Here is a 26,823-nt window from a genome sequence, read left to right as displayed (position 1 = left end):
AATACGAAAAAAAGACGCGCGCACGAACTTTTTTAATACCACTATCCCGCTGGCCCCCTCTATCCTCTTGCCTCACGGAGTTAGGGTCGGGGAAGTGCTAAATTTTGCCCCTTGTTAGGCAAGTGGACAGTGAGGGCCAGCTCGTGCGCGTGCGGTGGGGATTGGTAGCTAGTCCTCTGCACGCCGCCTGTCAGTGAAAGGACATCACCAAGGGTAGCGTGCCAGGTACAGTGAATGATCGCGGTTTTTGCGAAGTCGCTTCACCGCGAACTCTAAACCACCGCGAACACTCCATTTCCCGCTACCGCAAAAGTAAATCCTCGCGATCGGCACCAGCATTAGATCGTTGAAAAAAGTGCCATTTTTAAAAGTATATAGATCAAGACGTATTATTGCAACTTTGTCCTGATATCTAACCTTGGCTTCATCACTTAATGATTCACAGAATGGAGACAAAACAGCACACTTGAACCCGCAAGTAACTTTGCTGGTGCTCTAGCTGGTGCCGTTCTGTGTTCAAGTCATCCAGGTTATCATCCAACATGGCGCCCACGCGTGATCGAACGGTTTTCGAACGTTCTGTGAAAACGATCTATTCGCAATTACCGGCGCGAAATGCATGACGGGTAAAATCCGCCATTTTGGGAGATAACTTGCCAACCCAGTGTTGCGTCACGCGTGTGTAGTGTCAGCGTTTGTTTAAGGAGATGGCGCTCCGCGCCGCGCCGTGCGGCGCCGCAGGTGTTCCCACCTGACAGGTACGAACGTACACCTGTTCTAAAGAAGATTCTAGAACTGTCAGTTAAGAATAAAGATAATTTTAAGTTTTTGAAGTCTGGTGTAAGACGTGTGTTTGTGTTTTACTGACAGTATATGAAGTAAAAAGTGGAGTTTTTTTTCATTTTCGTTCCGGCCGTAGTGGATGAGGAGGCGGAAGTTTATACACATGAAGAGCTAAGACACAGGACGGTTCTTCATAGTTATACTGCTAATTTGCTAATGCAGTTCTAAAATTGATTGGTTCATGGCAGTTATAAGCTCTGATTGGTTCCTGACAGTAGAAAAAGAAATGAAAAGAAGACACCAGCAAGAGCAATTTTATCCATATCGGGAAAACGTAATTATTGTGAGCTCCTACTGCTAGTTTGTTAGTTTGTCTGTTCGATAAATCATTTCCCATTACACAAGCCACTTCATGAACAAAGGCAAAAGTAAGATCCCGTTGATTTTATTCCAAAAAATATGTTCCTACATCACCACCAGTATGGCAGCATAAATGTACAGAACTCACAACTTAATGTATGAAAAATGTTTGAGAATACATTTGAGGACATGTTACAGAAAGGATCCACTTTTATCTATTACATCTTCATTACATTGTCATTATTATCATCGGTCACAGTTTCCTGCTATCACAACATAATCAGTAAAGGATCATTAAAAAAGTCACTGGCACTCAGCTGCCAGCAATTCAATACAGTTTATCTCTGCCAACTTGAATGGCTTGTATGCCAACTGTTTATTTGACCAAGTCTAGCTGCAGGTTCCGAACCAATGCAGCACAGACGTTGATAATGTCATCTACTGCTGACATGAGTGTTATGGGAAATGTACCCTCCAGGATTTTGAAGTCCTTCAGTCGATTGTTAGCACGCTCTACGCGGATCCTCAAGTTTGCAACAGTTTTTGTTTTCTTTACTTTGTCTCTTGTCATGTGTCGCCTCCCCTATGCTGCTGGTGGTATTTATAGTGTTGCATTCAGCAGCATCAGGTCCTCCTGGATTGGAAATCCCCTATCTGCCATTATTTTTATAACGTCATTTGGATCAACCAAATCTAAAAAGCCACAGTCCCAGGTAATGAACACATCAGAGGCTCTTCCGCCATAGGTCTTTGAAAGAAAGGAGATGTGTCCATTTGGTGTGATCCCTACAAACGGCTTTAAAGTATTGTGTTTTTATAGTCAAACCATGTGGAGGCTTGTAAGTCTAAAGATCTAGGTCTCTCAATAAATATTTCTGTACAATCAATTATGCATCTTATTCTACTACATTGTTTCTTGAACTGTGGTGACAAGGTCTTGGAAATTGCAGCTCTACTTGGCCATGCTATCAGTGGTTGTAGTGTAACAGACAGGAAGCGAACCCAAGTGTTGGCAATCTGTGAGCAAGAACAGTTTTGTCCGACCATGGGTCTTTCTTGTCAGTGGGAAATGCATAGCTGGAAAGGTTGGGGACAGTTGCATCATCAAAATCCTTTTTTTGTTCCATGTTTTTATTTGGACATGTCCCTGACTTCCTTTTTTTAAAGTTGATACAAGAAGGTTGAAACCGCCTTGGTTGATATGTTCCATTACCGCAGCCGACCACTGCACACAGCCTCATGTTGAACTCCGGCACCTTAAAAAAAAGGAAGAAACATTAAAGCAAATATCAACACTTAAACAAAAAATACAGCTTTAAAGCACAATACACTTCAATGCACATTCTACATGCACCCCTCCCCACCGTCACGTTTGCATAACTTGCAGCGACCTTGCTTGCACATTTATTAGTACAATTTTTCAACCTAAAGCACCAATTTAATACTAATATGGACATCCAAGCCATTTACTGCGATTATTAGTGTACTCGCTGTTGGTTCTTAACATTTTTTTATCTTTCTAATCGAAGTGTTGGTCACAGTACGAAAGCTCCTCAATCAGTGCAAGCGGGGTCATGTCCGGACACGAGAGATCACGAGACAGTGACCATATCGGCTTTCATTATTGTGAAGACACAAGGTCGTGCATTTTAGCTAACATTTTTACGGTTTATAACATACGTAGGTTAAAATTTCCTAATTATGTCACACTGGTAACCTTTACAGACAAAAACCTGGCTGTAGTGAGAATGGACAAAAATTCTAGAAGTAAGCGGCAAAGATAGATGGCATCGTGCATGGGGGAGGGATGCATGCGTTATCACTAACTATGGTAACACTTGCATGGATACCGTCAAAAAACGTACCGTAAATTCCTCTGAAGCGAAACTGAACACGATGTTTCAGGCACACAAGGTTTAGGACATCGTTGGAACATCAGATCCAGGCGGGTAGCTGCCGTTAACGCCGTGTAGAGGCTAAAAATCTCGACACTTGAACATTGAACCTGGACACACGCTGCCCTGTCGAACGCGACTTGTTTATCTCACTTTTTTCGTTGCTAAGGAAATTCCGCGCATGCGTACTGGTAAATGCAAATAGGCTTATAGTGGATGGTCCCTTATCTTATGGGTCAAGGGTCACAGCTCGGCTATCACATGCTGCTTGTTTGTTTGTTTGTTTATTTTCAAACACCTGGGTAGCCTATTCAGCCTCCATAAACTGGTTTTCAATAGGGCCCAGTTTCACATATACATACAAGGAAATAAAAAAACAACTTACAGAGAGAAAAGTGGACATACACGTCGGAACATATAAGTACAACTGATACATGAAAGACACAGATCCAGCAAGATGGCACGAAGTCTTTCCACCTAACGAATATAACACCATATTTTTAAACGCATTATTACGTTGATGTGTTCATGTTTACCTTACTAACCACGGCGTTACCGTACATTCCACGGTATGGTCACTTGTAATTAAGTTTGACTGTCGTCAGTACTAAGAAGTTGCAAGTTGTACCGGTACCGGGAGGGGGCGATGTCTAGACTACATTTCTTTCGTCAGAATTTTGTTTCTGTGTTGTGTTATTTAATACTCTAAACGAATAGACCTGTTTTGTCTTTGGAAACTTGGCGATGATATGAATTCAAGTTGGCCACGAGTTTTTAGTAAGTCTATCATAAGGACTTGGCACTGTATTTTTTACGCCACCGGCCGCACGGACTTGAACTCTCTCATAGGGTTTTTTTTTTCAGTACTTTATTGAGATAGGACTTAGGATGCTGAAATAATAATTAACACCAACTGTTCAGCACAAGCGAACTGAAAAGTGACAAAAATACACATGGTTGAACCTTCGCCGCGGCACGATTGGAACTGGGCTCGGAAGTGTTGGAATCTGCCGCGGCACGCTTGGAAAACCCTGCCGCGGCACGATTGGAACTGGGCTTGGAAATGTTGGAATCTGCCGCGTTGTTTGGAACTGGGCTGAGAAGTGTTGGAATCTACCTCGTGACGTTTGGAATTAGGCTTGGAAGTGTTAGAATCATTTTGTTCCAGTCGGCCACGGTAATAAACGACTTCAAAAGCGATGGATAGATTTTGACGATATTTGTCATCCGTTTCGGCAATGAGCTTTGAGAAAAGATCATAAAAGCTCTTTGGTTTCGGGAAACAAAATTACAGATTATCATTGCAAAAACACGGTCACCAGATGGTGTACCCAGAGACACCCAATATGTTCACTGAAGTCGCGGCAAGTCAAACCGTCAACACGACGTGCACAGCCCGTTGACTTGGCCCAAAGACGAAAGTCCTAATAATATTCTCACAAACCATTCTTAAAAGACGAAAGTCGTAATAATATTATCACAAACCATTCTTGTTTCCCCATTCCAAAGATCATGATGTGGCAATTTTATGTTTGTTTGTTCCTTTGTTTGTTTACACAATCTCTCGGCGGCTGGGGTTTATGACCGCTCGCTATTTGGGTAGCCCTGCACCCCATCTGGCAATAATTATTTGGCGCCGCACAGCACAGCTGACACAGCTGCAGCATGTGGCTGACAGCTGGCGTAGGGGAGGTAAAAAAAAACTTCCTATTTCTAAAAGCAATCACTTTAACACACATTTACCTATATTTCTACCTAACGTCTTCACCCCTTTTGCAAAGCTGTGTTGAATTGATTGATGACACCAGAATATCACCCCATGTCGCAATGGGTCAGTCCGGCCAATGAAAAGGAAGAAAACTGAAACTGGGGATTTCCAAGTCCTTGGGATTTCCAAGGAATACGGGAAGTCAAGATTGCACCCATTGCTGAAATCGGGCAAATATTGCATCGCTTGGTGACATCAGTGGTGGAATCAGAACACAACGGCCAGCTAGATACCATTGTAGAGTGAATTCGAACGGGGTGCAGAACTGCAGATTGATGTGGACAGACTTTTCACGCTTCACATAGGATCCACAGATACACGTTCAAGTCATTACCCCAGGTACGTCTAACAGCTAACACTTGAAAATTATATAGAAAAACGACATTTGTACAGTTGCTATCCAAATTCTGTCTGTTAAGAGCATGAATTGCATTAAATGATCGTGTGGAGCCATACTCCGTAAATTGCATTTCTGTATATGTTGGAATGATAAGTCGGGCAGTTATACGTGATCTGGCCGTCTCTTTCAATGTCCGTCGTCGATACTCCAAGCAGAGGTTGAGTCGCGGAGATATAGTAGTAGTCGGAAAAATTACACCGGCGCTCCTCTTGGAGAGTACGTCGGTGAGCGCTGAGCACTGAGTGATTAAACGTTTTCTGTTTCTGTTGAACAGAGAAATGGCGACATCAATCGCGAAAGAGGAAGCTAATAAAGCAGCACCAGTCCAGATCCAAACCTTCGTGTTCTTGGATCTGGAAACAACTGACCTCAGAACTGGCCTGGAAGAAGACGAACCCCAGATCACGGAGATCAGGTATTTTTGCAATGCATGCATTTCGTCAATCCGTATGAGTGGAAATTTTTTTTTGCTTGAATGCAACGCTACACTTGCCGGATGGGTGTTAATCCTGGCGCGACAAAATGATGACCCCTAATGATAGTTTGATGGTTCCTGTGAGGAGCACTGACGCCTTTCTTGAATGACCACGTACTGGGGTAAGGCCGGGTATTAAAGTACCAACAGCAAATAAACCAGGAAAACTGACAAAACAGAAAGCCCGACAAAAACGCATCAAAGGTCGTCCCAAACGAGCCGACGCTGATGCTCAGGGGACCTTTTGGCCCTGGACTTGAGCCGAGGAGCTGGTCTGAGTAGGGCCTGGAAACAGTCTGACATCCAGGCTACATGAAAACAGTCTGGCATCCAGGCTACATTAGCCTCTACCAGGCTCCACGTGCTGCTGGAAATAGTAGACATTTACCAAATACAGTGAAAGCCGCTTAATTGCACACCCAATTTGCCAGCGAATGCCGTGCAATTATCCGGCGTGTGCGATAATGCGAAGTTACCCAGTTGGGCCGCACCACCACCGGATTTGGGGATTCCGTGCAATTGACCGAAGTGTGCGTTTATCCGACGTGCAATTAACTGCAGATAACACACCAGAAGAGTTAGTTGGCGGTCAACTCCTCTAAACGGCCAATTTGTACTATTTTTCAAAGACATGTGGATCGAGCCTAGTATTACTAGTAAGGAACATGATCATGAGGTCTTTTCAAGAAGTTGCGGATATAGATGAGATAGAGAGGAACATTAGTTAGAAGATTGAAACGTGTATAAATAAGGTGAAGATGACTTTAATGTTAAGGATGAACAAATTTCATACAGATTATGAAAATTGGAACACAGTTTGTCCATATGGCCCTTTCTCTGTTACCCTGTGCCGCACTAAATGTTATGAACGTCTGCAGAAGCAAATGTGAAGGACACACAAAGGTCTTGTGTACTGACCGCAGCTACCAAGTGTTTGGATAAAGTCAGCTCCCTGTGACCTGTAACCTGCATATATGTAACCATGACCTACAGACATGACCTAGAGATATCAGTTACTCTTCCCATCATGCACACATACAGGTGCGACACGTTAGACTTCTGACAGCTCCTGACGAAATTTGGACACCATTGTGCCGAAGGATATTTGGTTTTGGTTTGATTTCAATGTGCCTGGACTATAACACTGTGAGGTCGTAGTTCCATAAACTACGAGGGATATAATTCGCAGCATATGTACTTTCAAAGAAAGTGATTATGAGTACAGGCAAATTATGCCCAGAATCTTCTTTGCAGATAATGTGAGCAAATCTGGTACACTGGAATAGGATACGGAATTTACATTTGTTACATCTGCGAGTTATGTAGAATTCAGCATCTGTGATCTCTTGCTTTGTAGTGGGACAAAATGAATTGAAGAATTTTGTGGAACTATCCCTAGATCAGGATATTGGAGAATTCTTCTTCACAACCAGTGATTCTTACCTTCTTACGTCTCGATGCATGTCAGATATCTTCCTCAGAGCTTCTAGCTGTGAAGAGGATTTCTCCAATATTCTATATTCTACCAACCTGATGAAATGATTTTGGGTACTTCGAGATCAGTTTCACTTCGCGGTACTTTCTTATATCACGTTTTTAATTCCAGTCTGGCGGCGGTTCGCCGTGACCAGCTCCTGAGTGGCACCACCGTGCCGCCAGGGGGCGCCTCGCTACCCCGAGTCATGGACAAGTTCACGGCCTGCGTTCGACCAACCCAGGCCATCCACCCCAAAGCCGCCGAGATCACCAACCTGACAAACCAGAGCTTGGGAAAACATCGTGTATTCGACGAAGATCTGATGAAATCGCTGGTGCACCTGTTAAACCGCCAGGAACCACCAGTATGCCTGGTAGCACATAATGGCGATTGGTTCGACTTCCCGGTTTTGAAGTCGGAGCTGAGGAGATCCAAAACCGCGGGTCTGTTTCCGAAGGATGTCCTCTGCGTGGACTCAATGCTGGCCATGAAGCACCTCTATGCAGGTAAGACTCCCCGAATTACATTGAATTAGTAAAAGAATACAGGCAGTAGTCGCGCTTCCCTCTCAAGGCTTGATTGACGGTGTTGTAAAAAATCTTATTAAGGACAAAAGAAAGTGCAACAACTCGGGTTCAAATCCGTCAAAAGATTTTCAAAAGCCTGAAGCTTTAAGCGTCTAAATGCCAATTCCTCTAATTCATAAGCCATGAAACGTCGATGCTGGCGTATTGTACCGTTCAACGATATGTCATTGGCCGTTTCGAATGGCAACAGCCGTTTTGATACAAGACTACAATTAGCGTAGATAATATTTTACTGTATACTGATGTTTTATCTATCCTGTACACAGGTCAGTTCAGAAGTTTCAGCCTCCCGAGACTTCACGAAAACTTGTTTAGCGTTGCACCTCCGCCAGAGGTCGCTCATACCGCAGAAGGCGATGTGATCACCATGGTCAAGATTGTGAAGAAGCTGGGAGCTGAAAAGATCATACAGTGGATGGACGAAAAAGCCAGTGCCTTTGCTATTTAGTGTTTTATAGTCTACGGGTTTGTCCGGGCGTAGTGAACCCAGAAACATTCCTTTCATTGAATGTTTTTTTTATAATATAACTTCGTACAAAAGATGAGCTTGATAACTATACAGGCAAATCATTTCTGATTAAATCGCTGGTAACAGCTTTGCTAGAATCATAAGTTTAACTTTTAGAGCGTCATCGCAGTGCATATCCATAACGCTTCATGAATGTGTGTGGCCTTACAGCGGCATGTACTGATTTTAGATTCTTGGATAGTTTTTAGGACGGATGTCAAATATGTTTAATCAATTATTGTAACATTAGTGCGCTCATTCTCTTTGGGCGAAGTTTTAGGACGTAGTACATAACATTTAGGATGTTTTAGGATCGTAGTGAATATCAATCATGGATTATAAATGAGCGTTCCATTAGTGCTCACATTTACTTATTTTGGTAAGTTTTTAGGACGTAGTGCATACTAATTGTGATAGATTTACTTACTATTGTTTAGTCAACGTTTACGAAGTACATGTAGTATAGTGAGTATAAAGTATAGTTAATAAATGAGTCTAACATTAGAGCTCGCATTTACTTATTTCTGGACAGGAAGTGATACAAACATTTTAGGGGTATGTATGTTATATTTGGGCGGAGTGTTTTTGTAGACTTGGGTCTCTTGTTAGGATAAACTTTAGTTTTACCACGCGCGCACATTTTCATGACCTTTATCAATCTATAAGGCATTATTAATCAGTGGAATGAACTCTAGTAACCCGTATGCCTTTTTACCACGTGCACACATGTTCATGACCTTTAACAATGTCTCAGGCATCAGTGGGATGACCTCTAGTAACCCCTGTGTCTTTTTACCACGTGCGCACATGTTCATGACATTTAACAATGTCTCAGGCATCAGTGGGATGACCTCTAGTAACCCGTGTGCCTTTTTACCACGTGCACACATTTTCATGACCTTTAACAATCTCAGAGGCATGTATTAATCAGGAAGATGAATTCTAGTAACCCGCGTGTCTGTGTTCCAGCAAGCCAGCGTGATTGATGATCCGACCGCCACCCAAAACGTGCCATACGTGTCATACGACTTGATATGAAAAGTACATTGTAAGGAATGTGTACGGAATAAGCATAAATCATCGAGACATAACAAGGAAGCAAGGATAATTAGCGACTGTTGTTTGAGTACAGGAACTAGCATTAGCTCCTCACGGTACTCAACCAACAGGAGATAATTTAGTCATTTGCATCAACCTTGAGTTGACTTCGTCTTACACTTATTTCCCATTGGACTATCTAAATTTTGTCTTTACCTCCTTCACAGATCAATTCATAGGGTATAAAAACTGATTTTCAACAGAAAGCAGTGTCAGTGATGGAAGGTAGTGGATGTAACATGTGGCATGTAACTTATGAGAGACTCCGATAACAAACTGTAAAAAGTGCAGTCTGGAGTGGTGTCAGTAATTGGAACTCTCCACAGTCCAAGACAAGACAGGACGCGTGATATGGTGTCAGAAGTGGGATCCAGGACGCGTGACAGTGGGTGCTACCTGAGAGTAAGCTATAAGAAACGTCTGACCGTTTCCAAAATCATATGCAGTTATTTGAGTAACTGCTGTTTGGCGTATCTTATTACCTAGATATGTCTAACCTTCATTTACGTATCAAGGACATTTTATTGTTTTGCAAAACCGTTCCTTGATGGAAGTGGTGGGAGTGGAGACGTATTATGAAGTTTATTCCCGTCAAGAATGGACAGCTTTCGTTTTTTTCCTCTCCCATGTTGAGTGATCATTTCCCGCCCATCATTGATGTGTAACATACATCACATTCATTAATCATATAGTCTTTCACGCTACAAAAGAGAGAAGGAAGGTCCTGTTGAAAGGTTGATGGTTGTCTGGGGATTTTCAACCGATACCAAAGTGTAGGAACTTACCATGGTGTAGGGACATCATGTAGACTTTTTATCACTCATTGTGAATGTCTGTCCGAGTATAGTTTATGTTATTTTCCTGTGCCATGTTGTTTATGAAGTGTATGTTAATGGATCACATCCAAAAGAATAGCTACAGTATAGCTTGCGCCCACTCAGTTTTACACCACCTAATTAAATGAGATGTAATTTGTAAATGTCCGTATACTGTCCATGATGTTAAGAAGCCTAGGCCTGATACAATGAATGAATAAGATAGATAGAGAACCATGAAAGTCTGTATACCTCTGGGGACTGAATAAAAGCAACCCGTGATTAAACCTAGGAAGGCTTGAGTGAAGTGTGAACTGAAACATGATGTATGCGTCACGACTCACGATTACAGACAGGAAGATTAGATTGTCAGTTGTGCCAGTCAACACACATGAGTTCACTTTGCGTCACGAAGTCGACCTGATCTGTACCGTGATCGTCCCACTTACACACATAGAGCAAAGCAAAGGAGCACCAGCCATCACCGAGATGTCGATTTGAAAGATAACGACTATCTTTGATGAATTGTATCATCAGTAATAAATTGCTACGATATGAAAGCCATCAAAGTGTCTTCCGTTAATTCGATCGGCTCGTGGATGTGAGATTGGAAACGAGAATCAGGAGAGCGCTCTGTGACTCACAATTCGTGATTAGGTTGGTATGATGATGATGTTCATTACGTAGCAGGGAGTTTATTAAAGAATAAATGATTGTACAATTCTCCCAGGTTTTGATCTCATGAATTTAAGACAAAATAAATCCCGCGCCTCCCTTCCAATGTATCAACATATAAAACATCTAAGATGATTCCATGTCGCTTTTTTAGTCTTTGGCGCCTTGGCGAGCACTTTGAGGCTGCTGTTTCTTTCAGGAACGCATAAGGACGCTTTTGTCACAGAGTCACTGACCACTGAAACCCAGGACTAGTCTCTCGAATGAAATACGCTCTCGACTTGTGTTAAGATCTCAGAGTATATTTTCTTTCCATAACCAAAATTACGTCAAAGTTATATCTAAGGCAGAGTGGGTGCACATAGACACATATCTCTGTAACAACCACGGAAAATGTATGATAGAGATTCATTATACCATGCAGATTTGTTTCTTGACGTCAGCTTGCTGGAAAAGGCTTTGGTGGAGCGTTGAAATTCATGTTTTGTTTATTTTTTCGGCGTTTGCCCATTTCCATTATGCCTTTCGCTACAGCTTTATCGTGAGTACTTAAGCTCCCGGTGGATTTCGTACATATAAAATCCCCAATGTACACGTTATGAGCCATGTGAGCATTACTGGTTAGTCCCTTATATTTATTGCACGCCTTGAAAATTCGTGACACTTTCCGGACGACAGGGGATTTTCAACGTAAGACACTTCCATGCCCGAGGACAAACAACTTAATTCCCATATAATTACTGCGTTCCAGTTACGACTAAGAAAACATTTCTGGTATTCAATGAAATGTTTATAACATCAAGCGAGTCTGAGTTAGTCAGAGCCTGCACCCAACCAATTTGACGTGAAGTAAAATAGCTTGCATTCCTTTTCCGGAGCCTCTGCGTACAACAAAGTTAATTCATTTGACTATCTAATTGCAGGAGGCATTCAATGGGTTGCTGCCGATTCTTGACTTGAATACCATGCCTTTTGAGCATGGTCTAACGTCACTGGCGACATGGAGACGCTTTTCTTCTTTTTACTACTTAAATGTTGGAATAGATGTTCGCTGAATTTTTGCTCGTCTGCCTGTTAGTCACGAAAGATTTCCAAAAAAGCGGAAAACGCGCAATAGTTTTCTTGTGCGAAAGACCTTCCCTGGGAGAAGTGCACGTAAGGATCGATGTGTTGTAATACTTTTATTCTGTGTGACTACTACGTATAACGTTACATATAACGTTACATGTAGTCGTTTGACTTTGAAACCTCCTTGTGTTCCATAGAGACTGTTCCGTTCTCGTCACGGCAAACTCATATTTGTACCAAATACGCAACGTACGAGACAATATTTGTCGTGGCATTTACCACGTAAAATATTAATGTTGTTGCGACTATTTTTACGGCACAATAAAACCGTGAAAGACTTCTCCCACGCGCAGCGGCCCGTGCCCGCAAACTTTCCCTGTTCTGTGTCACGTGACGTGGTGAATAATTAGGCTCAGCTCGCCGCCTTTCGATGTTGTTTGGGAAACGGGCACGCGAGCGAGGGAACCTGTCCGACTTGCGCTCCGGGGAAAATCGAGGATTTTTACCGATTCTAGCCAAAAGGATCATCACAAAGGACACTCGGACTCCCAGACTACATATCCCGACCGAAGGAATGGGATTTATCGGGGAAAGTCGGAATTTCTGGGCAGTTTTTATGGAGAAACGTTTGGGTTATTTGGTCATTTGATTGGGATTTCAGGAGAGAAGCATCAGGTGTTCCCGGACAGGACTGTCTCGGTGTACCCTTGGCTCCGGACTAACGTTGACCGGTTCTGACCAAAGCGGTACTCCGTGTGGGAACGGTGTTTCGCGTTGTCTGTAGTTCTCGTGAAGACAACGCCGGAGGAGCCGGATTACGACTGCCGGTACGCCATTTTGGAGAAAAGCGCTGCAGATCGTCAGGTTTTCGCCCATCCCGTACGCACCTCAACATGTCCTGACGTGTGCCGCTGACAGCCCGTCCAGCTGCGCCTGGTGCCCGCCCAGATTTACTCCTCCATTTATGGCTGGGCTGGAGAGTTGGCCCAGACTTCTGGGATGTGTCAGGACCGTGGATTCTTCTTGTACCTTGATGTTCTGAGAAAATTCGCTGCTGACCGAGAAACAAGGGCATGTCGGAGCCGGCCGAGCCCACGCCCGCGCCTGGCGGGTGTGATGACACCGGGTCCCCCGAGTCCTCCACCGACGATCCCCTCAAGAGCCCGGCTCCCGCGCCTCAGCCCACAGATGGACAAGCCGACTCCTCGAGCGAAAGTGATGATAACAAGAGCACGAGTAGCTGCGAACCGGAGCGGGAAAGCTCGGAAGAGATCTCGGCGGCGATGAGCGAAGAAGGCAAGCCCGAAGCTAGCCCTCCACCCAGATCGCCTAGGCCATGTAACGACGAGATCGTACCCGATCCGCCCACCAGCGGAGATGAGTCGGAGGAACGGTCCGAAGCTCAGGATGTCCAGCCGTACCCCGAACTGGCACCGACCGCCTTCTGCTTCCTCAAACAGACACACAAGCCCCGACTGTGGTGCATTAAGCTCATCTCCTGGCCATATCCTTTCACTTACAAAAACACACACTTACAAAGACACATAACACACGCCCTTTCTCCATTGTAACAGGTGCTTCTCCGGACAGGTGAGAAACCAAGATAAGAGGTAAGTGGAATAGATAGATATCAGATGATACTATCTCCTGTTCCCTCCCCCCATAAAAAATCAGATTTTGAAAGTGACAGGAGTGCTGATTAGGGTAATCCCCAATTGCCATGGCAACACTGATGATTTGTCATTACAGGGGATTGATAAGCTATGTGAATGAAGAGATGGATGAATGTTAATTTGATGAGTTCATAGATGCTGAATAGTCTGAATTATTTTTCACTTTGCAGTAATCAAAGGAACATTCATATTATTCATGTTATTACCAATGCAGATGGCAGCAGTAGTTATTACATGAGAAGAAGTGATGAATTGAGAGAATGAAAACACTTTGAAAGATCTTTTATTAAAAGAAAATGAAAGTAACAGAAAATCACAGATTTCATCTTTGATATACATGTGTAATATGTATAGAAAGATGAATCGATACGGGATTAACGTGGGGCTGTAAATACATTGTAAATCATATCTCCTGAAAATTACATAATATCACGCCTGGTATAGTCTACAGAAATGGTCAGAGTCTGACTTTGGAGAGAACAAGGAGGTTATAACTGAGAAAACGTCAGCTCAGTCAGCTGGCAAATTGTGGTTCTGATCTTCGTCTTGGGGACCCTTGATTAAAGGTTGGAAGTTCAGGTCTGCAACTTATCCAAATCATCAACATGTCAATAGGATAGAATTGTGGTGAAATAAGCAACATGCTGTTAATTGTTATGAGTTGTCATTGTCTTGGCTTACTTAAAGTCATATGTACTAGCTTTCAGTATCTGAACTTTTCCCTGTGCACAACTTCAGCCTTGCTCAAGTGCCCTTCTTTCAGCATTGGGTTATTAGGTTATGATCATTACATACTCTAAAAGCTCTTGGAACCTGCACTAAGTGAATCAGAGAAGCACTTGCTATTATAATATAAATATTTTCATGCAGAGAAATGTGATGGTTGTTTCTCCTCACATCTGCTTGGAGATTAGTCATGAACATATGCACTTGGGGCTGCATCAGTTCGCAATCACATGTTTCTGCCATGTGAGTGCTGGGGGATGGGGGTGGGGGGTGGACTGACTTACAATGTGGCAATGATGAACAGAGTGATGCAATTAGGCAAATGATAAAAAGACTTGATCTTGTTTTAGGAGGAACTTGTAGCTGGAATGTCATTTCTCATTGCTCATTAATTAACGCCAGCATTTGCTTTTTATTATCAATGCCATATACATGTATGTGAGACTCCTGTATAATGAGGCATCTGTGAAATCATGAATTAGCTCAGACTGGCAAAACTCATTTAGCATGTTGTGTTACTAAAAGTGACTATACTTCTGTTGTTTTCTTGACGTGCTAATGGAGGATTGTAGATTTTTACTGCCACCTCTTAGAATGGAAAATGTGTTAGCTAGGCCACTAGCACGCACACTGCCCGAGTTGTGCGCTGTAATCTCAATGATAACATTTGCTCTGCTTTCTGTTCTTGTTGCCAGGCAACGCTAAGTACCTCCCACTGAAGTTAGGGGTTTAACAGGGGGATACCACATATTGGGTTTCTCACACCTGATTGGTAAGTGTGTGGGGCCACCTGTGATTTACAGTCAAGCTGAGTAGCTTTCTATGCCACATGGCGTGCGGGTGCTTGTGTCTGGGTTTGCCTTGCTAATATTGACATGTTCCACATGCAGCCGAGAAGAAATCTAGTATATTGCATGTGCTTTTGTGTGTAAGGTCTGAAGGTACAGGTATATAGTGCTGAGGAGGCGGAGAATGCTTTGTTTTGCCTACTGGTGTTCTTCAATCACCCTCATTAGAAATTCAACTCATGGCCTTGAGCCACACAAATATGTTGCTTTTAGGATTTTTTTTACAAATATGCTTTTAGTGGAAAAACATAAGGGAAAACAAAGCTTGAGGACTAGGTTTATTTGTTATACCAAGGAGGTTAAAGAATGGTTATACACAGTTTAATAGAGTCTGTAAGAGTCATATTCAAATTTTCCTCCCTTCCCTATGATTTTAAGTTGCCTGCTAATTGCTATGTTTTCACAATTCAATGTCCTAGAAGAAACAAGGCAATAAATTGGTGTGGCCTTGAATATTATAATGAAAGTTATCTCCAAGCAGATGTAGGGTTTGATTTTCTGGTGGTCTGTATTTTTCTCCATGTAGAAGAAGGTGAGTGGTATGAATAATCAAAGGCGCATTACTCAAAATGCTGCGACTGAGCCAGGTCTTTGCATTTGCATGGATATTAATGGAAATGGATGCTGTGGCATCAAAGCTTGGAGAAGGCAAAATCTGGTACAAATATTGAATATTTCTATGATATTTTCGGGGGCACATTGGAATTAAAGGCGGGCTTATGTTGCATGCTGATTCAAAAGCAGCTTGTTTGTGTAAATGACAAATGTAGTTTTATTCCTACATTATGATGCATATGGCCATTGATGCATTTTTCATTTCAACTAATGAGTTTACAATTGATTCCTTTATATTCTGAATAGACAGTTAATGCTGGCAAATCCCTTTCACCCTCAATTAAACAAAAAAGCTCATCTGATTGTATTCCACTCAGCTGTCATGATTTTTTCATTTCCTTTTTGTGAGCCTTCTTTGGAAAAAAAATTGTTTCAGGTGGTCTAAACTTCAAATCATTAAAGATGAAAGATGATTTCAAAGCATATCATGGGTGGAAATATGAATGTATTTTTTAATCACTTGGTAAGAAATTAGAAAAAAAAATGGAATAAAAAAGCTTAATACTTGATCTTGTCATGAGAGAGTAGCCAATAACATTTGAAATCAATTTCGTTAGGACAAAGTGTCAGATAATTTTGATTATGAGATATGATAGTATTACTCATTTGATTTTGCCAAGATACTCCTCCCAAAGGTAGGACTATAGCAATAACAGATCAGTTAGAAAACATCACAATCTTCCCTCTGACATCTGCCTCTTTTCTGGAAAGTGAATGATGTTATGCATATACTATCTAAAGGCAATATCTGCTGGTACAGTGTGAATTGAGGTCTTGGCAAAAATTAAAGTGAGCTGCCTATGCCTAAAAGAGATGCCGCGACTTAAACACGTCTAATTTTGTCTAATTTGAAATGTGACGGCCAATTCAACTGCGGTGTAGATTCCAGCCTGCGCCTATAAATTTGCAATTCATGCCTGCACGCTTGGGTGCACACATTCCAATAGGGGAATTCGGGAGCACACCAAAGTGCTGCCTGCATTCTCCTTGGTACATCTCACCACTTGTGTAGCTGGCTATTAGCATTCTCGTCGTCATGCCGTTCGCCTTTATCGTTCTCAAATCATTCCATCGAGCTGCGCATTCTTCGCAAAACAGCCTTGCCGTAATGTACTTCGAGGAAATGAGTTTTGAGTAGAAATCATATATAGATAAAGCTGATGGTGCGGAAAGAAACCACTTAATGTCGAGGCCATATGCTAATTCAGTCTATTCTTTTTTTTTTTAATATTGAAAAATAGACGTAAAAAATAAGATTCTCATAGAAAAAGAGCTGCATAGATTTGCTGTAGAGATCTGAATATAAGAGATATTGTATGACTTGTGTAATACATTAGCGTGATGGGTTGAGTGGGTGGAAACTCACTGGTAGATGTATATTGTATGTACAGAACAAGATGGTGTTGAAGCTTCTTAATGATGCTTGCTTACTTGCTTAAGTCGAGTCCATCCGGTCTCGAGCTATACAGTCTATACAGACCACAGTGGTTTTCAGAAACGGTTTATTGCGTGGGCATATCAATTGGCACTTCTGTGCATGCTGTACAGTGTACTGTACTACGGAACGTCAGTGTTTCCAATAAGGCTACATGCTCCTGAATGCACGGGCACGTTTGTGCAGTACAGGTGTAAGCACATGGGAACTTACAGGTCTCCTGGTCAAGTGGAAGAGTTGTATTATGTAGATACCTGAAGCCGTGGCATCTCACTGCACTTGGGGCACCGGTGATGCGAAAAATTACTCGACGAATTTCAGAGATAAAAAACACATTTTCTTACGTTTTGTGTATTTTATTGTCTTTTAGGTCATACTTTTACGTATTACACTATATCTCAATTATAAGAAAATCTGCGAAAATAACACAACTTACAGTGCCACAATGAACGAACCCTGCAGTGCCACACTGGTGCCCCAAGTGCAGTGAGATACCACCTTAAGTGTAGGCAGGTAATCACTTGTCAATGGGTTAAAAGCCACAAAAGCCACAAACTTCCCGTAGCTACATGCCTGTTTGACTCCCTTAGCCGGCTATACTCTTTGGCCAGCTTTGATACTATCTTATGGCACCGTAGGATCTGCTTGGAGGTTAAGCAATTTGGCTATATCAGTATTGGGTACAGCACGACATACATGTTTGTATTAGAAAATATATGTCAGAATTCGTTTTCTCCTATCCAACTGATGCAGTTCTAATAAACATTATCCATCAAGTAACATTATCTCTCCTGTGGTGAATGGTCTATTGTCCAGAGCCATTAGGAGGTCCAGACTAGGAGGGAATATAAAGAATCTTTGCAGGGACTCGGACTAGTAATGAATTTTTTTTTAACTTTCTCTGTTTCTCCAAGAAATTACAGCTTGTGGTCAGGTCTATTGGAACAGTACATGATGAAGGAATGGAAAACAATCAAATTAAAAACATTATTAATATTTTTTCAAACCAAAGTTTTTATACCCACAACACAGGTTGTTTGTCAAGTTTGCTCAGGTACAAAACATGGGAGTTCAGCTCTGGGATTTTAAAGAGCCAAACAGCCAAAATATTGAAATGACACCAGGATCCACCCCTTGTCCCAATGGGTCAATCCAGCCAATGAGAATGCAGGACTATCTCATTTAGGGGTCAATTACAGGTCAAAATATGGAGAAAGTTACAAACCAAATTTTGTTTCCCCAAACCCACAATTGATTCTTCTGCAAAAAAGACTTCAAGGAAAAAAACTCTTCAAAAAGTAAGTAAAAAATTCAATTGATTATAATTTATATGCATGGTGAGCACGATGGTACAACTCAGATATTGGTCCCTCTCCTTGATATTTTAAGCAGCCTTTAGCGATGTTTTCAAGCAGTTTTTCTGAAGGATGCACAAGGATGATGAGAGAGTTGGAGGCAGTGCTTCCAGAACCCACTTGTGAAAAGTGGATGAGTCATTCCAGCAGAATGGATGAGGATGAGGTATTGTACCAAAAACAGCATTACCATACGTGATGATGATGATACTTGGGAAAGTTTCTTGAGGTGCGGAGACAAAAAGTTTACTTTTTTTTTGTTTGCATGCAAATTTTTTGTCTTATTCTGTTTCTTCTTCTTCTTCCGGTAATGTCTGCATGACTAAAAGGATAGTACTTAGTAGGGCCTGTGTATATTTGAGTAACATGAAGGTGTGCCTCTCGAGTGATATATGGTTGCAGCAAAGGGTCATTTTCAGGAAAGCACCAAAGGTCTCCCGTAGATCAGCTGATCTTTATTAATGTTTTTTGTATATTGATTTGGCATTAGAGATCACAGGTGGTTATGTATGGGAACAGCTCAAATCCCTTCTGTATCAAAAAGCCCGTGGGAGTACAGGATACACCTACACACAGGTCCTGCTTCTCTCAAGACATCCCTTTCCCCCAGGGATCCCATCTGGGCTTGGCAAGGAGGCTTAGGTCTAAAGGCTGGGTGATCTGTCAATGTCTGACAAGTCTGTGAGAATGGCTCCTGCAGACTCCCTATTAGAGGGCTTGTATTTCATTTCAGTAGCAGGTGTATTGATCTTGTTTCAGGGAAAATTAGGAGGCTGATGGGCTTGTGTGGCCAGCTCCCCAGGGTTAGATAAGCAGGTTAGGGACCTGCCAGGGTTATGGGTAGGGACAGGGGATGATAGGAGAGCACAATAATGTGGCTCCATTTCCATTCTACAGTGGAAGCCAGCTATTTGCAATACGCTTAGTCGCAAAAATCGGTTAGTTGCAAAGAATTTTGAAATCCAAAACCATTTCCCATTGGCGCTATTGTTTACAGCACCCCATATTTGCAAAGCCCAAATCGGCTAATCGGGAAAAAAAATTCAAGTTACAACGCATGTTAACCCCGAAATATGCCAAACAAATCACCAGAATCAGCAGGAATGAACCAAAATTTTCCCGTATAAAGATATCAGATCGCCAAAAGTATCAAAACTGCCTGTTTTGAGTCCGAAAAGGCCGCGATTTCTATTCAATTTACGTCGCTAGCGCGCGGCCCGGCGGTTGCCGCAGGGAATCATGGGATACTACACATGACGCCGCGTCCGCCATCTTTGTTTTCGTGATGGAAATGTTTTCAAAATGACACTGTCGACTGTGGCAAAATTTCAGTGTAATCTGTGGACATCGTAACTGGAAAATTTGTAGATATGAAGATTAACAGTTTATTTATGCGTTAGTCATGAGTATTTTCGCCTAGTACATAAAGTTTGTCTGAAAACCAAGAGCGTTTTCGTCCTACAACGTAGCGATGGTTTTCGTCTGTGTATCACATGTCGCCACATCTTACGTAGTAAGCGCGTGCACTGTACCCTTGATCAGTCCTCTATTAATCAAAACAATTGTTCATTTGGCAAATTTAGAATACGTTTGCATATGTACCTCGTTTTTTTTCGGTAGCTCAACGTGTTTTAGCAGTGTTAATTTCTTTGTTTTCTTCAAGCCGATACTATAGACGAAACGTAACAGATCTTTTGATGCATCGCGATTCGTTCTTCGACACTAAAATGTGATCACAATTACCGATAAAAGATAAATTTGAAGCTGAAAGTGGCTAATAAGTATATTTGTGGAGTTAAATGAAATTATGGACTTGATTATTTGTGGTAGAAATGATTGTGTTGTATTCTTTGTGTCAATGCGTGCGATGCGTTCACCGATGCCCCCCTCCCCCATCCCCACTCGGGTCATTTCGAGCAACATCTTTTAATCGGGAACGCCGGTTAGTCGGGAAAATTTAGCTGGCAAATGGCCTTCCCTAATAAGCGACTTCTACTGTAATTGAAATCCACTGGTAGAACACTGCTGGATTGTATTTGGTGGTGGCTGTAAGCAACCCAGGAAATGGATGGATGGATGGATCAGTGTGGGAATATTGATTTTAGGAGATACATTTGCATGAGGCTTAGAGTTTAGGCTAAGGCAGGAAGAAAACAAAAAAGTTATTTGAGAGTCTGCATGCTCTTTTACTTAAGGCGTAGGTAGCCTATTTTATTTCCCCTAACTCGTAGGGAAAACCATCTTATCTACGTAATTCGTAGCAAGGCGACCACATTTAGCGTATTGCCTTCCTTGGTTTAGCGTAATACGTAGGGGGCTCTTCTGAATTCAGCGTAAATCATTGTCGGGACCCCCATGCACATCCTCTTATTCATATAGGATGAAAGTTGAATCTGACTAGATTTAGTTGGATTCTGTTTTGCAGTTTCCTTAGCTATAAGTAGCCTGAGAACTATGTCCTTATCAAATATTCCTCATGATTACCTCACCTAACCTAACTTGGAGGCTTCAGGGGAGGGCATTCGACTTCGGAGATTTTTTTTTTTTCAGACAAGACATTTTTTTCCATGATGTATTCTGTTTACAGTCTTCGCAATGTCTCTGGGACTAAACAGATTTGTTTGATCTATGTTCTCTGTAGGAGGTTTTGAATTAACATTAGGCATTCGTTTAGACTTAAGCTTATCGGATCAAGGCCCTACCGCAAAAAATATTCCTTGCCTGACTCCAGAGATGGCTTTAAAATTGGGTTCTACACAGGAGGTTAACATCCTTTGGTGTACCAGTCCTATAGTTTGATTGGACCAAAATTCAATTTGTCCAGGAAGACCAGAATACCTGAAATTGTCAAGGCCGCTTAGGGCAAGGGGGTTTTATATACTGGCCGGCATACACACTAAGTGAGCAATAACTGAAAGCTGTATTGTTCAGCAGACATATTTTCTGGCTTTTGGTATAGATATGGACTTCCCCCATCTGCTAGGAGCAGGAAACTGGCAGGACAAAGCTTGTAATTAATGGCCTAGCTCATTTGTGTGCTGCACAACAGCCTACTGTTTCCAATGAAAGAGGGCTGATGAAGGGCATATGTTTTAAACCAACCAAGAATGTTCCCCATAGATTAAATCATTTGATTGCCCCTCAAAATTGAAAGAAGGAAAAATACAGTTAAATGCATCATTTGCATTCAATTTGTTTGTTTTGCAATATGGCATTTCTTCTAAAGATTCAGCAATAGATGGGCATTCATGCTCAACTGAAGTTTGCATTTCTGACACACAATAAAGAAAAACTACTGTCTATTCAGCAAAAATGTGGAAGAAATGGAACAGGCATGCTATTAGCCACGCCCTATCAAAAGTCTGAAAACAACTTAACCTAATTGCCATGTATGATGGATGTTACAGTAACCCCTTGTGTGTGGAATTGTTCAGAGGTCGGAGGAAGGCAAGGTTCATTATACCTACGAAAAAATTCACCAGGATTTTAAAAATGAGAATCCGCCACCATTGCCCTTTAATCTGACTCCCAGACAGGGTGGCTAGATTAGGGGCATGTTCTAAATAATATCTGTATTAAACAGTGATTTGTCAAACATTAGTGTAGAGAAAGATGAAAGACCAAATTGGAGCACATTTCAAGGCCACCGCCTGATGCCTGGGGGCTGAGATTACGAGGCATGTACAGCATTTATAAGGATTGAACATGACTAATTACATCATATCTGTAGACTTTGGCAGGCTCGTTTCCTGGGAATGATTCAGCAACTTTGTCCGATATATATTCCCACAGCAGGTGCTCACAGAGCCTGTAATATTATGTGCTATGATGGAGAATAACGTTATCTGTGTTTTGTTCTATGAATTATGTGCATTGCCCACATGTACATTGTACAACATAGAACTTTGCATTTACTGTTGAATGTTCTAGCTACATGTATCAATGACCAATCATTTTGAAAGACCTTCCATACATAGATATACATGTTGCTAGGTAACCTGTGGGCCATACTAATAAAGGGGGGATGTTTGCCATTGTTGTACACATTGTTTATCTGTGAAACCGGCATTAGGAGGGATGCAGAGGTATTCTTTGTTGTTTAAGCTCTGCTTAGTAACTGTTTGCAGACAGATAAGTCTGTCTCTTGACACACCTTTCGATTACTGTAACAACAGGAGTCAGTTCGAGGGTAAGGCATTCAGCATTAAGGTCATTCAGGTATGAAAGAAAATAAAAATCATGCAGTGACTGGATGTTCCCAACTGTGTCATATATCTACTTGTCAATATATGATGTCCTCTCATCAGCAACTACCTGGGATGAAAACTTCTTGAGGGCAAGCTTTAAAGGGGCTGAAATGAATCGATCATATCTTGCAATCACTTCGGGCATGAATACCATTTCATTCATATGACTGTTTTTTCTGCAAAAAATATTGAAGGCTGCCTAGGTCTGGTTAGTCAGTATTACTTATTTAAAAGGATGGCCCAAGGCTTAGACTTCAGGATCCATTTCTCATCACTGTGCACTTAAGATAAGAATTCTTTTTCATGGTTTGAAAGGTTATCAATCTATGACATTTTGTACGTATGAAACAGGGCTATTACAGGTAAAAGCTTTCTTCCTCAGGCTGTGTCGTAAAACAATCTTCTTTCAAAGCGCCCATTATCCTTCACAGAGACTTCTACAATTTGCGCACAGTAGAGCCTTGCTAAATCCAATTAGAGTTGAAGCTATATCCAAAAGCAATGGCTGGACACTGGTTTTCTTCCTTCCATTTGAGTGACTTTCCCGAAAAGCATATTCCATTACGAAAGGTCAAGGCATGATCATGACATTTTGCTGCCTGTTCACTCTCGTTTCCATCCATTTTCTTGAAATCATCCGATGTAAAATAGATTCCTTATTCATCCCTAGTGGATCTTCAGAAAGGAAAAGGCTCAGCAATAGGCTTCGTTGGTCTGGAAAATATTGGGCTGCCAGGCCTGCATAAACGGTAATAAAAAAGAAGAGAATAAAGAAATGCTCCTCCTTGTTGATGTGGGGAGCATTTTCTGATTCTCTTCTTTTTTATTACCGATTGATGATTGCCAGTCAACATTTTTTCTTCCTGATGTAGTCTCTCATCGTAGACTATGAATTATTAATAACTCTTTAGCTTTTCATCTTCTCTAAGAGTGTGATTGACACCAAACATTGATGTCATGACCTTTTTGTACACTTGTTGGAATTATACAACTGTTGAATTGGGAAACTATCAAATGAACTACAATTGTTTCAGTAAAAGCTGGAGGAGCCAGATGATTTCTTATCATAACAAATTACAAATCATCATAATCAGTAATTAGTTCAGTAACATAATCAGCTCAAAGATGAAGTCTGTGAGTGGAAAATTAAGAATGTTCCAGAATAACAGGTTGATGATATGGGAAAGTAATGTGTTTTTGGTGCCTAATGGCCTGGTGCCAGGTTGCTAATCACTTATTATGAAAATAATCAAAGTAAATGCGACTGCTGAGTTTCTGCAATATCTTGCATGGCAATCTTTGTAATTGATAGTGGCATGCGAGTGTTTCATTTGGATGATGATCCCATTTTATGACATCATTAGGTGCTTTTTTGCTGTGTGCTCATTAATAATTTATTGCTACATGTCTCCATGACATAATCTTTTTGTCATCAGGAATCGGACATACCAGTGACATAAAATTTGTCTGGTGTAAATTGCTAGCCAAGAACGATACAACAAAAAAACTTGGTAAAATACTTGGTAAAATACAAAAGAAATTATGACTTATACATATATAGAGTTTGTTAAGAAATCAACAAGAATATGAAATTGTCAACACTATGCTTTTGCCATTAGTTTACTAGATGACTATTACTTAATTAGCCTGTAATTTTTATTGCCTACCTGTTTTATGTCATATGAGTCATAATATCCTCATAATAAGATGAAATCTTAAGCTTTATCAAATGACTGTCAACAATACAGACTGCAGCAGCATGTATAGGTCTGGATAACCTCTCTGGTGATAGAATGATTGGAAAAGCTATCATCAGAACATACCAACCAGATAAGCTAAGCTTTCCCCATCACCTATAGGTAAACCCCCTTTTGTGTCAGCCAGTCTCGGTGGAGCCGCGGCTGTGCCAACCCAGCCCCAACTATGACATCAGACAACTTACGCTGGATTGGTGGCATAAGTTCCGCTCTATGTTGTTGATAGGCCCTTGAAGCAACCCCGTGTCATACATCTTGGATCAAAGAATATTCCAGGATATTTGCATGGCAGGTTAAGGGTGGTGTTATTGAAATGATTTAAAGAAAACAGTCCTTTTGTTAAGGAACAAATATGGTTTAGAGTGACAGCTGGTTTTTGGGGTGTGAGCCAAGTTTTTTTCTGAGGTTGTGCCAAACCCGGTGTTAGGAAAGTACACATTCAAGGGCACTGCCATGCTTATGTTCTGTCCTGCTCGATCAACCAGAACATTTGTGCTTCATTGTTCAGTTGTTCTTCTTTACACAAACATGACAAGTCCTTCCTGACCTTTCTGGTGGTGGTGTCATGCCTCCAGCAAGTACATTGGCCCAAACCCTAAATGTTAGTAACAGGATCAACTGGAAATGGAAGAACTGAACTATAGTGATAGAGATTTTAACATAACTTGGACTCCACACTTAAAATGTTTTAAGACGTCCTGTTTCATTATGATTAAGACAAGGGACTATATGTTTGCCCAGAAAATCTGCTGGTGTCTTAGTGATGATGCATTCCCTGCAACCCTGACAGCTGCTAAGCAGGGATAAGGAAAAAGGGTCAGACTACAAGAAAGTAGGCCAGCTCTACTTACATAATGGCATGTTAGCTATCTATCACAGATGTAGAGATCTTTGATGGATTTGGTCATTTTAAGATAGGACAAAATGTAAATTATTCAGTTCTAAGGTTACACTGGCATAAAATGTTTTTTCAATGTTTGACTTTTGTTTGTTCTACCAGAGATGGCTTGATGTTAGGATTATCACATTTTGTAAAAAATCCTCAAGAAAAGCTGCCCACAGGCTTCGTGTGTTGGTTATCAACTGGCCCAGGTTTTCACAAAGGACTGTTAATTATTGTTCACCCATCTGCACTAGCACCCTTAGCTGCAATGTAATTACTACTGGGATACAAGAGAAAGTACAATGGACACACTGAGTGTCACAAATGCTGTACGGGCCTCTATACTTGCCTTCTTTCTTTAAAATTAAGGCTTGTACCTCTGAAAGTATATAGAACAAGCCTGCAGAAAGCCCCCAAAACGTCATAAGGAATTATGATGTTCTTGCTTTTTCTAACATGAAAAGGCAGTTTCCTCAGATATCATGAAGAATAGAGCAATTATAAATTTCACCTCTTTGTGAGCAAATGAAGAGGAAAACTGTTATTACTACAACATGATAAAAACATGCCTGAAGCCTGTATTTTTTTTGACTGAGATAAATATTTTGTCTGTTGCCAAGGTGCAGGTTGGTTGGGTGTGTCACCTGTCAGGTGGCCTCACAGCCAAGATGGAGAAAGTGGAATTTGTATATACAGGTTGTTCTACAGGTTAATTGCACAGGTACCTAAGTAGGGAAAATACAGACAGAACATAGTTGAAAATCACATGTGACAGTTATATCATTAGATGTAAGAGGCTTCAGAATAACCAGAATTGCCCTTAACAATGATGACTGCAAATGAAGCATGTAGCATTCATATACACAAATGAGACAATTAGTACGCAAAACAAGAGCAGTTTAAAATGTCCTTTCCAGCCTACTTGTGATGCATTGGAACATTCTTTCCCTATTGATTTAGCTCCAACATGACTGTTACTGGTTAGGCCCCTTATCCCAGACTGGCAAAACCACAATGGGGAATAATTGCATTGGAAGGGTACAATGGCGGTGTGTGCTGGAAGAATGATTTATTTATGAAAGTCAACAAAGCTTGGTTAAACAGACAGGATTACGCATACATATGTAACCATGTCGTCATTGCCCTAAGGTTTGGTCGTGCAGCAGTATAGCACCACGATATTGCACAAAATGTATTTGTAGAAACGTGAGAAATATTGTCAACCATGTCAGGTTTCTTAATGGATGCCTTAAGTAACAGGCTATAATACTTATGGGTAACCTGAAGTCATGTGCAATATGTTCCCAATTTATTAACAGTCTCATATATCAAGCTAATTGATAAATAAAGAAAATTTTTAAAGAATATGATAAAC

General features: G+C 41.3%; 2 protein-coding genes and 1 long non-coding RNA gene across 21 annotated transcripts in view; 2 read left to right on the top strand and 1 right to left on the bottom strand.

The window, feature by feature from the left end:
• Positions 1 to 1,335: 1,335 nt before the first annotated feature.
• On the bottom strand, positions 1,336 to 3,249 carry LOC118429259. Its single transcript, XR_004832719.1, has 2 exons — positions 3,009 to 3,249; positions 1,336 to 2,399 (listed from the first exon to the last, which is right to left on the bottom strand). It is a non-coding gene; the product is annotated as an uncharacterized LOC118429259 (long non-coding RNA).
• Positions 3,250 to 4,845: 1,596 nt separating this feature from the next.
• LOC118429258 (three-prime repair exonuclease 1-like) lies at positions 4,846 to 9,486 on the top strand. Its single transcript, XM_035839732.1, has 4 exons — positions 4,846 to 5,145; positions 5,481 to 5,621; positions 7,288 to 7,664; positions 8,012 to 9,486. Exons 2-4 carry the CDS (start codon positions 5,485 to 5,487, stop codon positions 8,191 to 8,193), a joined length of 696 nt encoding a protein of 231 aa, XP_035695625.1. The 5' UTR covers positions 4,846 to 5,145; positions 5,481 to 5,484; the 3' UTR covers positions 8,194 to 9,486.
• Positions 9,487 to 12,118: 2,632 nt separating this feature from the next.
• LOC118429535 (voltage-dependent T-type calcium channel subunit alpha-1H-like) overlaps positions 12,119 to 26,823 on the top strand; it is a 111,937-nt gene continuing 97,232 nt past the window's right edge. For 6 of the 19 annotated variants that reach the window (XM_035840041.1, XM_035840054.1, XM_035840048.1 and 3 more), the window contains exon 1: positions 12,129 to 13,413. In XM_035840041.1, the coding sequence (XP_035695934.1) occupies positions 12,983 to 13,413 (431 nt within the window). In that variant the 5' untranslated portion in view covers positions 12,129 to 12,982. Of the gene's footprint in view, positions 13,414 to 26,823 lie in introns of all 19 variants that reach the window. The other 13 variants (XM_035840044.1, XM_035840043.1, XM_035840042.1 and 10 more) reach the window with 7 other exon arrangements.

The sequence above is a fragment of the Branchiostoma floridae genome, chromosome 13, assembly GCF_000003815.2.
Source record: "Branchiostoma floridae strain S238N-H82 chromosome 13, Bfl_VNyyK, whole genome shotgun sequence".
NCBI classification, from domain to species: domain Eukaryota; kingdom Metazoa; phylum Chordata; class Leptocardii; order Amphioxiformes; family Branchiostomatidae; genus Branchiostoma; species Branchiostoma floridae.
The sequence above is the reverse complement of the archived record's forward strand: the minus strand, read 5'-3'. Positions and strand labels throughout refer to the sequence as shown.